This window comes from Medicago sativa, chromosome 8 (genome assembly GCF_051527215.1).
Source record: "Medicago sativa cultivar Bolivia chromosome 8, Bolivia_mono, whole genome shotgun sequence".
NCBI lineage: Eukaryota > Viridiplantae > Streptophyta > Magnoliopsida > Fabales > Fabaceae > Medicago > Medicago sativa.
In genome coordinates, this window is record NC_140756.1 from 18753043 (window position 1) to 18768163 (window position 15121).

A 15121-nucleotide genomic window follows, 5' to 3' on the forward strand; every position below is an offset into this window, starting at 1 on the left:
TACCATAGGGAGGTTTAGGTTGGATGTGGCCAGGATTAGGGTGTCTATGGTTAGGAAAGGTTTGGTTGATGAAACTATTAATCTCAACGTGATGGGATCAGTTTTCAGTCTGTGGGTGGTGGAGGAAGGTGGTGGTAGGAGGTGGTCACCAGAGAAGAGGGAGGAGGTGGGTGGGGATGCTTTGTCACTTTTCTCACGTGAGGGTGAGGTGGAGGGAGGGGAGTTTGAGGTCTTCTCAGATGCTGGAGCAGAACCTAGGGACCTGGTGTTTGTTCAGAGTGGGGCCCCTTCTGGTCAAGCTCAGCTGCTGGGAGCTGTGGAGACAAATGGGAAAAGGGGGGGGGGGGTCAAAGCTGACTGTGTGAAGGATTGCCAGCCATTTGTTTCTCAAGAAGGGACTGTTCCTGTTGCTGATCCTTTGGTGTGCAGACAAGTTGCTTGTAGGGAGGTAGGAGTTGACATGAGAAGGATAGAGGTGGATAATACTTTAATGTTAGAAGGAAGTAGGGGAGAGGAGACTTTTGTTAAAATGCTGGACCCTTTACTTGTACACTCCCACGCGCTTGCCTTGCCGGTTTTGGAGGAACAGCTTCTGGTGGGGAATCACGCGCCTATCATGTGTCCTTTTGAGGCAGATTTGGTGGTCCCGGATAATGGGTTGGGCCTGATTGCTGGGCCTTCAACTATCCCAAAGGCGGCTAGTATTACTTCCTCGTGTTCAAATGTAAAAGGAGGGGTGCAGATTTATGTTTCAAGGCCAGCTAATCAACATATTCAATTTTTTTCGGAGGATGAGGTCTCGGATTTTAGTGACTCAATTGAAGATTTGGTGGGGGACGACCAACGTTTATTGAAGATAAGACAAAGGAATAGGAAGAAGAAAAAATCAATTTCTTTGTCTAAAAAACATTCCGGCACGATGTTAGAAGAAGGTTTTGAGGCAAGTCCAAAATCCGGCAAAGGTGATAAGAAATGTTATCAAGTTTGTTCGACACATAGAAGAACGGTGTCACTTCCGGTGGGGAGGGAGGAAGATTTGAGTGAAGAGGAAGTCCTGGTTAGTGGTGGGAGAGGGGTGTGGGAGGTCATGCCTACCTCAAGGATCGGGAGTGGGTCTCATGTTTCCTAATAAGGGGGTGAAGGAGGGTGCTCCTATTTTGCGGCAAGAAGAAGGTGGTGGGAAGAATTTTAAAGTCTTAGCGGCTAAGAAAGAGCTTGTTACACAACAAAAGGCCGGGGAGTCCCACTCCATGAAGGAGGGAGGAATCTTTGATAAGCTTGTGGATATGGAGGATAAGGCGGTGAAACTCAAGGCGAGTAAGGAGGGTGTTAGGTTGTCTTAATGATTATTTCAACTTTTAATGTGCGGGGTCTTGGTGGTAGAATTAAGAAAAATAAAATTAGAGATCTAGTGAGGCTTAATAATCTTGACTTTTTGGCGATACAAGAAACTAAGTTGGCGGAGGTTACCCCTTCTCTTTGTTTCTCAATTTGGGGAGGTGAAGATTGTGATTGGGTGTTTAGGCCTTCCGAAGGTAGTAGTGGTGGAATTCTTTCCATTTGGAGGAAATCATGTGCTACTTTGGTGTCTTCTTTTCAAGGTGAAGGCTATGTTGGGGTCATCTTCGACTGGGGTGTTGAGAAAATTCGATGTACTATCATTAATGTATACTCCAAATGTGATTTGTCGGCAAAGAGAGATCTTTGGGATAATCTTATCGGGGAACGTCAAAGTAGAGAAGGTGGAGTGTGGTGTGTGCTTGGAGATTTTAATGCGGTGAGAAGAAGGGATGAGAGAAGGGGAGTTAATGCGGAGGCTTCTTCGACACAAGTATTGGAAATGTTTCTATTTAATTCTTTTTTAGGCGAAATGGAGTTGGAGGATTTAAATGTGTTGGGTCGGCGCTTTACTCGGTATCATCCTAATGGTAGATCGATGAGTAGGATTGATAGGATGCTTGTTTCGGAAGATTGGGCCAATGTGTGGGGGGATAATGCCCTATGGGTGTTGCCTAGGGATGTTTCCGATCATTGTCCTTTGGTTCTCAAAAATGAAGGTTGGAGTTGGGGGCCAACACCTTTCCGCTTCAACAACTTTTGGCTCCAACATCAAGATTTTAAAAGGGTGATCGAGGAGGCTTGGAGGAACCATAATGTTTCCGGATGGATGAGTTTTGTGCTTAAGGAAAAATTGAAGGCACTTAAATCCAAGATTAAAGTGTGGAATAAGGAAGAGTATGGAGGTATGGAGGAGAGGGTGGTGAGGTTGGTGGAGGAGATTCAAGTCCTTGATGAAAAAGGGGAGGATGGTGTTTTGTCCGAGAGGGAGGTAGACCTTCGGAGAGTTAAGTTTGAGGAATTGTGGATGATTCTTAAGGCTAAAGATGCCTTGGTTGTCCAAAGGTCAAAGTCTAGGTGGCTTAAGGAGGGTGATGCTAACTCTAAATTCTTCCATAAATGTATTAAATTGAGGAAGAGTAGAAATACTATCAAGGCGCTCAAAGATAATGATGTTTGGTTGGTGTCTCCTTTTGAAGTGCGAAGGAAGGTGGTGGAGTATTTTACGAATCATGTCGCCGAGGATAGGTGGGAGCGCCCGAGGTTGGATGAGGTGGAGTTCGCTAGTTTAAATAATGCCGAAATGACATCTTGGTGGCTCCTTTCTCTTGGTCGGAGTTGGAGGCGGTGGTTAGAGAGAGTGATGGTGGTAAAAGTCCGGGTCCGGATGGTTTTAATTTCGCTTTTGTCAAAGATTTTTGGTACTTGATCAAAAATGAGGTTAGAATCATGTTCGATCAATTTCATGCAAATGAAGTCTTACCAAAAAGTATGTTGGCTTTTTTTGTGACTTTAATTCCTAAAGTGTCATCCCTGTTGGAGTTGAAAGATTTTCGGCCAATTTCGTTACTTGGGTGTCTTTATAAATTACTAGCTAAGGTGTTGGCAAGGAGATTAGCAAGCGTCATGAATAGTATTATCTCATCTTCTCAATCGGCTTTTCTTAAAGGTAGGCACTTGGTGGATGGTGTTTTGGTGATTAATGAGTTGGTGGATTATGCGAAGAAAGCGAACAAAGAATGCCTTATTTTCAAGGTGGACTTTGAGAAGGCTTACGACTCGGTAGATTGGGGTTTTTTTGGAATATATGATGAGGAGAGTTGGTATTTGTGACAAGTGGGTTAATTGGATGAAAGCTTACGTGTTTGGGGGTAGCATGTCTATCCTTGTTAACGGTAGTCCTACGGAGGAAATTTGTATTCAACGAGGACTTAAACAAGGGGATCCGCTTGCGCCGTTTTTGTTTTGTTGGTAGCGGAAAGTTTTAGCAGTTTGATGAGAAATGTGGTGGATCGTAATTTGTTTGAGGGTTTTGAGTTTGGTAATAGTGGTTTGGTGGTCTCACACCTTCAATATGCCGACGACACTCTTTGTATAGGGAAACCGACGGTGGAAAATCTTTGGGCTATTAAAGCTCTTCTTAGAGGCTTCGAGATGGCGTCCGGGCTCAAGATCAATTTCTTTAAGAGCTCATTGATAGGGGTGAATGTGGTAAATGAGTTCATGGCGATGGTGTGTAACTTTTTGAATTGTAGCGAGGGGAGTATTCCTTTTAAGTATTTGGGTCTTCCGGTGGGAGCTAATCCTAGGAGTATGACTACTTGGGAGCCGTTGGTGGAAAAAATTAGCGGGCGGTTGAACACGTGGGGGCACAAATACATTAGTTTTGGAGGTACAACTGTTCTCTTGAATTCGGTCCTCAATGCTATCCCTATTTTTTATTTGTCTTTTTTAAGGCTTCCGGTCCAAGTGTGGAAGAAGATTGTGCGGATTCAAAGAGAATTCCTTTGGGGAGGAGTGGGGGGGGGGGGGGGGGGTGGAAGAAGATTTGTTGGGTGAATTGGGAAACCGTTTGTCCTAGCAAAGAGAATGGGGGCTTAGGAGTGAAGGATATCCGGATTATGAATGTTAGTCTCTTGGCTAAGTGGCGGTGGCGTTTGTTAGATGGGGTGCCGGCATTATGGAAGGATGTTTTGAATGCCAAATACGGTAATATCGCGGGAAGATTGTTGGCGGGTGGATTTAGTGGGGGGTTGAGGTTAACCTCTTCTTGGTGGAAGGATATTATTAAGCTTGGAGATTTTGGTGAGCTTGATTGGTTTAATTCGGGAGTAGAGAGGAAAGTTGGTAATGGCCTCACTTCGAGTTTTTGGAGTGATGCTTGGAGAGGGAATCAAAGTTTTCGGAGAAAGTATCCAAGGCTTTTTTCTATCTCGGATCAAAAGGAGGCGATGGTGGGTGAGGTGGGTATGGTGTCGAATTTGGGTACGGATTGGAACTTTACTTGGAGAAGACATCTTTTCATGTGGGAAGAGGAGGTGCTTTTAAGTCTTAAGGAGGATTTGGAAGGAGTGATTTTGACAAATCAAGTGGATAAGTGGAGGTGGAAGTTTGATGATTCCGGAGTGTTTACGGTGAATTCGTATTATAAGAGGTTGGAGGGGCTTCTCTTTAATGACTTGAGGTGGAGGGATTAGGAGAAGGGGGTTTTTGCGTTGTTATGGAAGTGTCCGGCGCCTTCGAAGGTGGTAGCTTTGGCTTGGAGAGTTCTCCTTAACCGTATACCTACTAAAGAAAATTTATCCTTGAGAAATGTCCTTGGGCCGGGAGTGCATCTTGGGTGTGGGATGTGTAATAGGATTAGAGAATCCGCTCTTCATCTTTTCCTTCATTGCAAGGTAGCTAATGCGGTTTGGTTGAAGTTGATGAGATGGTTAGATTGTTTGTTCATTACGCCACCGAACCTTTTTGTTCATTGGGAGTGTTGGCATGGGTGGGAAAGAGACAAGAAGGTCAAAAAAGGGAAGGGGGTTGTTTGGCTAGCTACCATTTGGGTGTTATGGAATTCGCGGAATGACAAAGTGTTCAACGATGCTATGGTGGAGGTGGATGTTATTGTTGATGAGGTGATTGTGTTGGCTTGGAAGTGGGCGATGTGTAAGATGTGTATGCCGGTTTGTCAGTTTTTTGAATGGCGTTGGAACCCTCTTTGGTGCCTTCGAAGGTCCCAGCCGCGGCTGTCATAGCAGGTAGCAGGTCTGGTGTGTTTTTTGCAGCTTCTGGTTCATTTTTGACACCTGTTTCTGCGGATTGCCACCTGCTACTGCCATGATGTTTTTTGGGTTTGTGGTGCTGCTTGGATGTTGCCAGTTTTATCCTTTGGTGGTGCTGTCCTTGCCGTTTTCTGTGTTGGCAGCGGGGTCATGTTTGGTGTTGAAGCGGCTGGTGTTTGTTTTTTCCTGCGGGTTTTGCTTGCCAGGCCTTGGGCGGGGTATTTTGTTCTCAGGGGCCTTGGGTGTTGATGCAGGGGTATGCTTGTGGTGTGTCACTTGTATATGTCTGCGTCATGATTCTTGAGGGTTGTTCCTTAGTTTTTTCGAGTGGTTTTTTTAAAGGGGTTTTTGTTCGAGCCAGGTGATTGTAAGGCAACCGATTTCCCCTTCTTTGTTTTTTTTCCACCCAAGCTTATTAGTGCGCCTTGCACGGGCTTGTTGGTCAATAAATTTTTGCCATTTCAAAAAAAAAAAATAAAGTCACACATAATTCCAAAGGAATTGGGAATGTGGAATTGGGAATGTTAGAAAGATGAGTTGTCCGAAAGTAGTTAATTTTATTACGTATGATTTTGACATTTTCACACATACTAAGAAATATAACTAATTTTGTGTTAGAAAATGAAATTATGAGTGATTTTACAAAATTATCTCTAATTAATGACATGAGAAAAAATTAAAAAAAAAGAAAATAAAGTAATAAATAGTAAATGGTATGATAAAAAAAATATCAATGTACCTATAAACAGAGAGAGACGCATGTGAGAAAAATGTTCTTTTCTTGGCTTAATAAAATATTCTTTTCTTTATTCAAAAAAAATAATATTCTTTTCTTCATTCTTTCAAAAAAATAATATTATTTTCTTCATGCACGAGAAAAATAGGAGGATAATGCAAAGAAGTATGAAATGAATCTTTTGTCAAGAAAAGTATGAAAGGAATCTAGGTAGGAATTAAAGGATACAAAAAACCTAAGATATTTTTTTTCATTAAGTTTTTTAATTAATTTAATTTTCTATGAAAAGAAAATTTTACCAGAAGTTAAAGTAAGATTAAAAACAGTTCTATAAAAAGAAAATTTTGCCATTTTTTTTGTTAAAGTAAGATTAAAAGCAGATCTCAATTAGACATTGATAGCCTTACGGCTCATGGAGCGATTTATTTTTGCTTTCTATGTACCTATAAGATAATTAAGTTTCTGAATAATATATGTAAAACATATAGGAGAATTAAATTTATAAATTAATTTAAGATCAATCATAATATTTGTTATGGAAAAGAATTAAATTTTTTTAACTGGATCAGTCATAATATTTGTTATGGAAAAGAATTAAATTTATAAATTAATTTAAGATCAATGTCATTTTAATGAATAATGGTCTCCTTTCTGTAATTTCTTTTATGAAAAAATATAAATTATAAGTCGTTTTGAAGATAAAATTTGTCATAAATTATAAACCGCTTTACAATATCAATACTTTTTCTATTATACTTCAACTATTTATTACTCTATTTTTTTAGTTCTTTCATTTATTTTTCTTATATCATTAATGAAGAATAATTTTGTAAAAATAACTTATAATTTCTCTTTAATTTAATTTATTTTTCTTTTAAATTTGTTCGAAATAGTCAAAATGACATATAATTTATGATGGAGAGAGTATACTGCTATATATATGTTAAGCAATGAAGAAAGGCATTGCATCGTTTATTCAAAAAAGAAACAGAAAACGATATTGCATCTTAATTCTTAGGCACGCATGGAAGAAATGAAGTGGGTGGTTGAAATCAATGAGGAGATTAAGAACAACGGTTCTTCAATAGCTGATGAGAAGGAAAAATGGAAGAAGCGTTCCATTTACAAAGTACCCTCACAGCTGAAGGAGCTAAACAAAAATGCCTACAAACCACAAACAATTTCGTTTGGTCCTTATCATCATGGTGAGGAGCATTTAATGGCAATGGAAGAGCACAAGCATAGAGCCCTTATTCATTTCCTAAAGAGATGGAAAAAACCCATTGAGTTACTCTTCAAACGTTTGGATCAAGTGGTCGATGAGCTAAGAGACTCGTACCTACCACTTGATCCAATTTGGATACTCGACAAGTCAAAGTTCCTTCAAATGATGATTCTTGATGGTTGTTTCATTTTGGAGATTGCGAGAGAATGTAAGGGTGACTATGATGACAATGATCCTATCTTTGGTTACACTGGGAATCATAATATGCTACCATATATCTTGCGTGACATGCTTATACTTGAAAATCAAATACCTATGATGGTTCTACGTACATTGTGGCAAGATGAAAAAGGCGATGAGGTAATAACATTAATGGTGTTTTCTTTAAAGTTAGTTTTTTTTTATAAAATAAAAAAAAAAACCTTGAAAAAATTTGATTACGCCCAAATCTATTTAAAATTTAAGTCTAATACCAATTTTTTTTCTTCAGTTATACTCCCTCCGTCTCTAAATAATAGTCGTTTAAGGTTTGTGCACGATTAATAAGGAAATGATTGATTGTGTTGATTTCAATGGTAAAATTAGTATCATTTACTAAAACACCCTTATTAATTGTAGTTAAGTTGGATGAAATTCAATAAATAAGGGTATAGTAATGGAAAAAAAATAATAAATGTTGCATTGGTATTCTAAAGTGACAATTATTTTGAGAAAAAGAAATAATGCTAAAGAGACAAATATTGTGAGACGGAAGGAGTAATATTTTGTTGAGTTATAATATTATTGACCAATGATTTATAATTAAATATTTTTTTGTGAGATAATATTACATTTTTAATAAAAAAATGTTAGTAATTAATTGTTACGAATATTAATTAGTTTTTATATTGGTACTGCACGTTTGGCAGAGCTTGAATCTGGATCCTAATTAGATAACATCATATTCATCCCTAAATATAAGGTTATCTTGATAAAGTTCTTTATCTCTTTTTTTGGGGGCATCTTTTAAATTTTTAACGGGATTAATTATTTCTACTTAAAGAAAAACTGGATCAGTTATTTCTTTACCAAATACTCCTTATTATATATTTTTTTTTTGTAACATATAACAAATATTATGACTAAAATATAAATTAATTCTTTTCCATAAAAGATAAAATTTTAAAATAATTTTAATATCAATATCAATTTTTCAATACTTGGTTTGGTTTGGTTGCTATTTCTTCTTTGATTACTTCTCTCTCTATTGGTTTTTCTCTCTATTATTATTGATCGATATAGTTATTTGTTTTTGTGTTTAATTGCTTCTCTCTGTCGGTACGTAGATGCTTCTCCTTTTATGAGTATGTGTATGAATAAGAATATGACGTTATGATATAATCATGATTGTATTCTAGGTAGCGATCCTCGTTTTCCCCGATCGCTCAATTATGTATGATAAAGACTGTATAAACCTGAAATGGGTTGAGTTTAGAACATATGGCGATCCTAGGTTCCCTGAGATTGCCTACAACCTAGGATAGGTTGAACTCACTGAGACATCCTGTCTCACCCCAATCCTTTTTTTATTTTATTTCAGATATTCAGGTCACTAGACGACAGAGTGGTTCGTGATGGAGAAGCAGAAGTCGCTGTACCAAATAAAGTTAACGACAATGGTATTATAGTGGTATTATTCAAAGGAACTTTTTATTATTGTAATTTTAATGTATCCAATGTCAAGTTTAACACACATGCTAGATATCCTAGGTAATTTCTAGGGAGAAATTCTTACATGAACTCATACCTAAGATATCATTCTTACACCCAATCAATTAAAATCAAACATCTCATTAAAATAATAAAAATAATTAATATCATAATTTTTTCTCATTATTTTTAATATTTCTCTCTCCTTTTTCCACTTTCTTTAACCAACAAAAACCACCCACCACCATTTATTGTTTCCATTTCCTTAATTAAAATCACATTTTTTTTAAAGTTAATAATATGTGTCATATTTTTATTGGTTTTGGGTGTAAAAATAATCTCTTAGGTAAGAGTTCATGCAAGAATATCTCGTTTCTAGGAGGGGTGTTGCAACCTTCTTATGTTGGTTGCAACTTGCAATGTTAGTTGTGTTTTTTTTTATTATATATATTACCTCTAGTACGTTTTATTTTTGTTTGACAAAATCTCGATGTTTATGTTAATTTAGATAATATTGTTTGAAGGGAAATATTAGATTAGATAATATATACAATGGGCCTTTTGTTATAATTAATTGGATTAAAGGTAGTTTTTAGAGTAACAATTATATTTCGAACTTTTGTCATTCTAACGAAATCCTTAACCTCCTTTCTCTGTTAACGGTAGTTTATATGAAACATTACAGGCTAATCATGATGAGTCGTTATTATGGCATTTCGAGTCTCTTTTCAACTTAGAAATACGTCCAAGACAAAGCTTGTGGGAATTCATGCATGTATTGGACATGTTCAGAAAATATGTGATACCATCACCAACTCAGGTAGAAAACATGCCCACATTGCAGGTGACGGAGTATACAAATATTTCGGTCAGTTATCGATCCGCAGTAGAGCTCGATGAGGCTGGAATATCTTTCGAGAAAAGCATAACAAAAGACTTTGGAGATGTTACCTTTAATCAAGGTGTTCTTAGGCTCCCGGAGATGGTATTAGACGAAAACACTCAATACGTATTCCATAACCTCACTGCCTTCGAACGTCTCAACATTGGAGTTGGTAAAGAGGTAACAATGTTTTTATTATTCATGGCCAGCATCATCAACAGTGCCAAGGACGTTTCAATTCTATGCCAAAGCGGGATACTAATCAACGCTCTTGGGAGTTATGAAGATATTGCCAAATTGTTCAACTCATTACCCAGAGAAATCCCTGTGGACGAAAGCTTAGGATTTGGTGGTATGATGAGGGTCAATGATTTTAGTAAGATGAGAAATGAGATCGATAAGTTTTGCAAGAAACCGTGGAATAAAAACCGTGCCAATCTCATTCGGACTTATTTCAGGAACCCTTGGTCTATTGCGTCTCTTGTTGCTGCCATCTTTCTTTTTGTTCTTACTGTTATTCAAACTGGTTACTCAATTGGCCAATTTTATCAAAAACCTAACTAACTCACCTATTTTTCTATATACTCAAAACTTCGTCATCTTCCATAATCACAACCTACCTACCTACCTATATACTTGTTTGCTGTTTGTTTTATTTTTTAATTTTCATGTATTTGATTTGATGCTTGGTTTGTAAGAATTAATGAATAAATTATTAATTCCGGCTAATAAGTTGTGATTATTGTCAAATTTTTTTATTTAAAATTTGTTTGTTTGCAATTTTAGGACTGTTTTGTTATCATATCCGACCCTTTATTGTGTTTGGATTAAACTTATTTTGAGCTTATGCAAATCAACTTATACAAATAAATAAGTTTTTATTTATTATTCTTGTTAATGTAGTTTATGATAACATTGTTAACCAATTTTGGTACACCACATTGTTAACCAAAAATATAGTTAATTCGTTGACAAGATGGTAAATTCAACTACATGAGTTAACCAAAATTCTCAAAGTATATTGAATTAAACATCTACTCAACCCAATTAACCATATTTTTGCATATTAAACAAGTGTAGATACAAAATAATTCATCACTTAACAAACCACTAAAAAAAACAACATAGTCTGAAAATTAGAATAATACAGAATAAACAAAGATTACAAGGATCAGAATAAAGATTGTAATCAACGCAGGAAGAAGAGTGATAATAGTAGACAAGTAATTGAAGTAATTAAGAATGTTGGGAGAAGTCTAGATTATCATTCCATACTAGAATGCAACCCACGCCTTTTATTACAACCCATTTTGATTTAGAAGATGTTGCGAATGTCACAATGCATAACTAAGCAAAAGACAGGGGCCATCTTCATTTGTATTGTTTTTTTCACCTTAAAAACTTCAAATCACTGTCATGTCACTACTACACAAATCTATATTCTTCCTACTCAAACCTTTTACTATATAAACATCATTTCCTTGCTGTTTCAAAACTATATTTATGCATAGAAAAATAACCCCAATGTAAAAGTGTAAAACTGAATGAAAAATGATTTTGAAAACAAAACTGTGGTGCTTAGATTTTGAAGAAGAAAAGAATGAGTTGATGTAAGAAGCAGCCGCCAGTGGAAGTGTTTATACGTAGGGAAGTAGAAGAAGGATATGCGGGTTGAAAAGTAGGGTTGTGTTTGGATTGGTCTATACTTTAGCCCAAAAATAAATACAACGGACATTGCTATTGGCACCCTACTTTTTTTTTTATCCTCTTTCTGTGTTACGTTTAAAAATTGGTCTATATTTTTATTCTTTGCTTCAATATTTAAATTGTAGTCACAACGAATAAATCTGGTATTTGTTACTTTTATTTATTTTTTTCTACTTATTCAAGTAAGTGAAGATAAGTTTTAGTTTTTTTTTTTTTTTTGGGGTGATGATGTTAGTAGAATGTTGGGTCTAAGCTAAATCAAAGTCGGCGTAGTAACCTTAGGAAACCTATCAATTTGGTTCATCATTTTATTGAATTTTAAAATTGAAAATCGAGAACCTAAGCAATCTAGATTTCTTAGTTCAATTCAATTTTTTTTTATCTAAATCAGAAAAATTAGGTAATTTACATTTTGATTTGGATTGATTTTTCGGATTCATCGATTTAGTCCGAACCTCTTACACCCCTAATCATGGCACCACTATAGCCTCCCAAAAAAATATTAAAAATTCAAATATTACAATAAATTAAATAATAAATTACTTTTTTGTGAGCCAAAAGCGCAAATAGATTAAATAAAAACAAAAGAGAACGAGAGAATGGGGACGTAAACCTGACTCATTTGAAACATACAAGGTGTAATAACAACCCTTAAAGGACAATACAATTAGTGACAAACTACACTTTTTAGAACCAACCCTAAAGGGTAAACAACAAAAAATAAACGAAGTATGAAAACTGAAGCGACAAACACACACGCTACGGGTACAATCCAACAAACCCAACGCGGGGTGCGAAACCAAATAAAAAATAATTAACAGTTACATGAATGATGAATTATATTATATGGGTCAAATGCAAAATAATCCAATATTTCATTAAATACATAGTTTCTTTCAAAATTATTATACTTGTAACATCCCTAATTTTCATAAACTATATTTTCATGGATTTATGTATATTTATTTTCCATATATTGCCTATTATTATAATATATGATAGGATATTATTATATAAATTTATTTTGGTTTTATTTAAAATATTACTAGTTCTGATCCTTTTAGATAAATAAGAATGTATGATCATATTGATCCAATTTTAAGTGAGCCATGGGAAACGTGGGAGTTTGTTAGAGAAATAAGGAAACCTTCAACATATATGCAACACTTTACTGTGCTAATTTATAGGGCCAGATATTAGTATCTTTTGGTAAAAGAAAAAGACAAAACAATAGTAACACGTAAAACTTAATTCATGAAGTGTAGATTTTTAGTCATGCTTATCCCTAAATTTTTGCTGCAAGCTACTACTATCATGTACACCTCACCAAGACTTATTCTTAAAGCACTAACCCACTTCCTTTTTTTCAATATCTGGCCGAGTCAGTAAAAAAATGCCACCCCTGCTTTATATTGGTTTACTAGTAGAAAATGGGAAGCTAGCTGTTACCTATGAGCTTCATATGCTCACGTTCTCCTTTCCTTTTGGTTCATATACCAGCCATGTAGTTATATGCATCAAATTTCCTTCCTTATTCAAAACACCCGACCACTGTTGCATCTCCAAATTGCTTTAAGTTGTAACCGCCATCCATACTTTTATATATTCATAACTTTAATTATATTCTAACCTAACTTTAGTATATATGTGTTAGACTCACACATGCTGCATCACGGTCGGTTTAGAAAAAGAATAATGAAACCCTCTCAATTAGGTCTCTCTCTATAATGGTCACCAAAGAGTCATGGGCCGGTATGTATATCCACCCTTTATGGCCTTCAACACATTTGAGAAGCATGTTTTCTTGTGGTCGTCCTCGTCAATTGGAGTTGAGTTAGCAGTGCGAAGAGTGATGTGTATAGATTTGAAGGTTATTCGACTAGGAAGGAGAGCATCTAAGGTAAGGGCTCTAGTCTTGACCATGATCTAAATGAAAATGATAGGTTATGATGTTGAATTTGATATGCTTCTTGATTTGATGGTTGAGTGAAAAGATTTATTATGTTTTTATTAATTTTCTTGTAGTTGATAATTATAAGAATTGATGAGTTGCAATTTTGTTAAAGTATGTGTTTTGATGAATGTGTAAATATTGATGATTGCTTATTTGTGAAATGAAAAATGTTGTTGAGTTAAAATGATTCTCTGTGGTGTATGTAAGTTAGAGGTTGTGTGCAAGTTTATTATTTTATGTGGTTTAAGTGTCAAAAAAATAAAGAAAGAGTGCATAGCATGCATATCATTGCATTCAATGGAATATTAAGTGCCAAAAAGGGTGATTATTAAGTGCCAAATGTGGCGATTCAATGGAATATTAAGTGCCAAAAAGGGCGATTATTATATTATTTTATCAAGTGCCAAATGTGGCGATTCAATGGAATTTTAAGTGCCAAATGGGGCGATTATTATTATTTCAATAGATTTTAAGTGCCAAATGGGGCGATTATTATTATATGCCAAATGGGGCGATTAAAACTGTTATGCCAGTTGGAGCGATATCCGGATCATTGTCTATTTGCATCTCATGCATCTGCATCGACATTGAGTCTTGAGTCTTGTGTTTGTTCTTATTATGTTTTTGAGTGGTGAATATTTTAAACTAAAAAGAAATGATTTTAGGACAATTCCTTGATGATGGTTGTATATTCTTATTTGATGTTATAATTTATTGTTGATTTTATTTCATGGGTGTTGAAGACTAACCCTTACAACCAACATTTTAGGTGCAAAGGAGATATGATGTGTGCATGATGTTTTGCTTGAAGCGTGTACGCGGGGAAACAAATTTGGGTTTTTCTGATTTGTAATTTTAAAGGTTGTTTACTTTTAAGAATTTTAACTAAATTACTTTAAAGAATTCTGTTGAAGTTTTGTTAGGAATTATTATTGAAAAAAAACGAATAGTCTTATTTTTCTAAAAGAAAGAAATATAAGTAATGTTTTGGATTAACAATCCAGGACGTTACAATACTCATTTTCAGAATATAAAATCCAAAACTTAAAATAATCCTATTTGTAATAACAAATAAATAATTCATAAAAGTCAAAATATTGGTAATAAAAATTTATTTGTAGATATAAACAAAATAACAATTTTTTCTAAGGGAAAAATAACAAAGGGGTAATAATGGTCATTTTATTTTCTAAGGATGTGTTTAGATTTAGGGTTTAGGAGGAGAAGGGAGAGTAGAGTTTACTTTTCTTTTTTAAATTACGGATTATATAACATATTTTTTAAAATAAATTAAGTGTGATAGAAGTCTTATATGATCGTTTACCATATTAATATGTTAACTTTTAAAAAAATATTTCATAGTGTCCGTAATTTAAAAATAAAAAGTAAACCATCCCCTCATTTCCTCTCCTAAACCATCCATCCAAACATATCCTAAATGTAGAACAAGCAACGACAATAGTCCTTCAATGTATCGAATTTCTAAAATAGTCTCCGACTGTGGATTTCGTTAGTCAAAATAGTCTATGACGGTAATATAGTCCTGCAATGCTGACATTAACTCTTTTTATATAGAGACTGATATGATAGTAAATAAGTGTACTTATAGAAATTGATGTGACAATAAGTAAGTATATTCAATGACTGATATGACAATATTAACAATCATTTTAAAATAAGAGACTATTTTGACTAACGAGTAAACCACCAAATTGGTCAATGTATTTGTAAGTCATTCTCAAATTAGTCGCTGACTTTATTAATATATTTCAAATTAGTCTCTATCTTTGCCAAAAGTTTCTCAATTAGGTCCATG

The 15121-nt window shown here is 35.2% G+C and overlaps 1 protein-coding gene and 1 long non-coding RNA gene across 2 annotated transcripts; both read left to right on the top strand.

The window, feature by feature from the left end:
• Positions 1–6799: 6799 nt before the first annotated feature.
• On the top strand, positions 6800–10343 carry LOC146897535 (UPF0481 protein At3g47200-like). Its single transcript, XM_085736292.1, has 2 exons — positions 6800–7432; positions 9447–10343. The coding sequence occupies exons 1-2, from the start codon at positions 6872–6874 to the stop codon at positions 10206–10208; spliced, it is 1323 nt and encodes a 440-aa protein (XP_085592418.1). The 5' UTR covers positions 6800–6871; the 3' UTR covers positions 10209–10343.
• A 2521-nt stretch (positions 10344–12864) lies between these two features.
• Positions 12865–14279, top strand: LOC146897536 (uncharacterized). Its single transcript, XR_015022422.1, has 2 exons — positions 12865–13251; positions 14075–14279. It is a non-coding gene; the product is annotated as an uncharacterized LOC146897536 (long non-coding RNA).
• Positions 14280–15121: the final 842 nt, after the last annotated feature.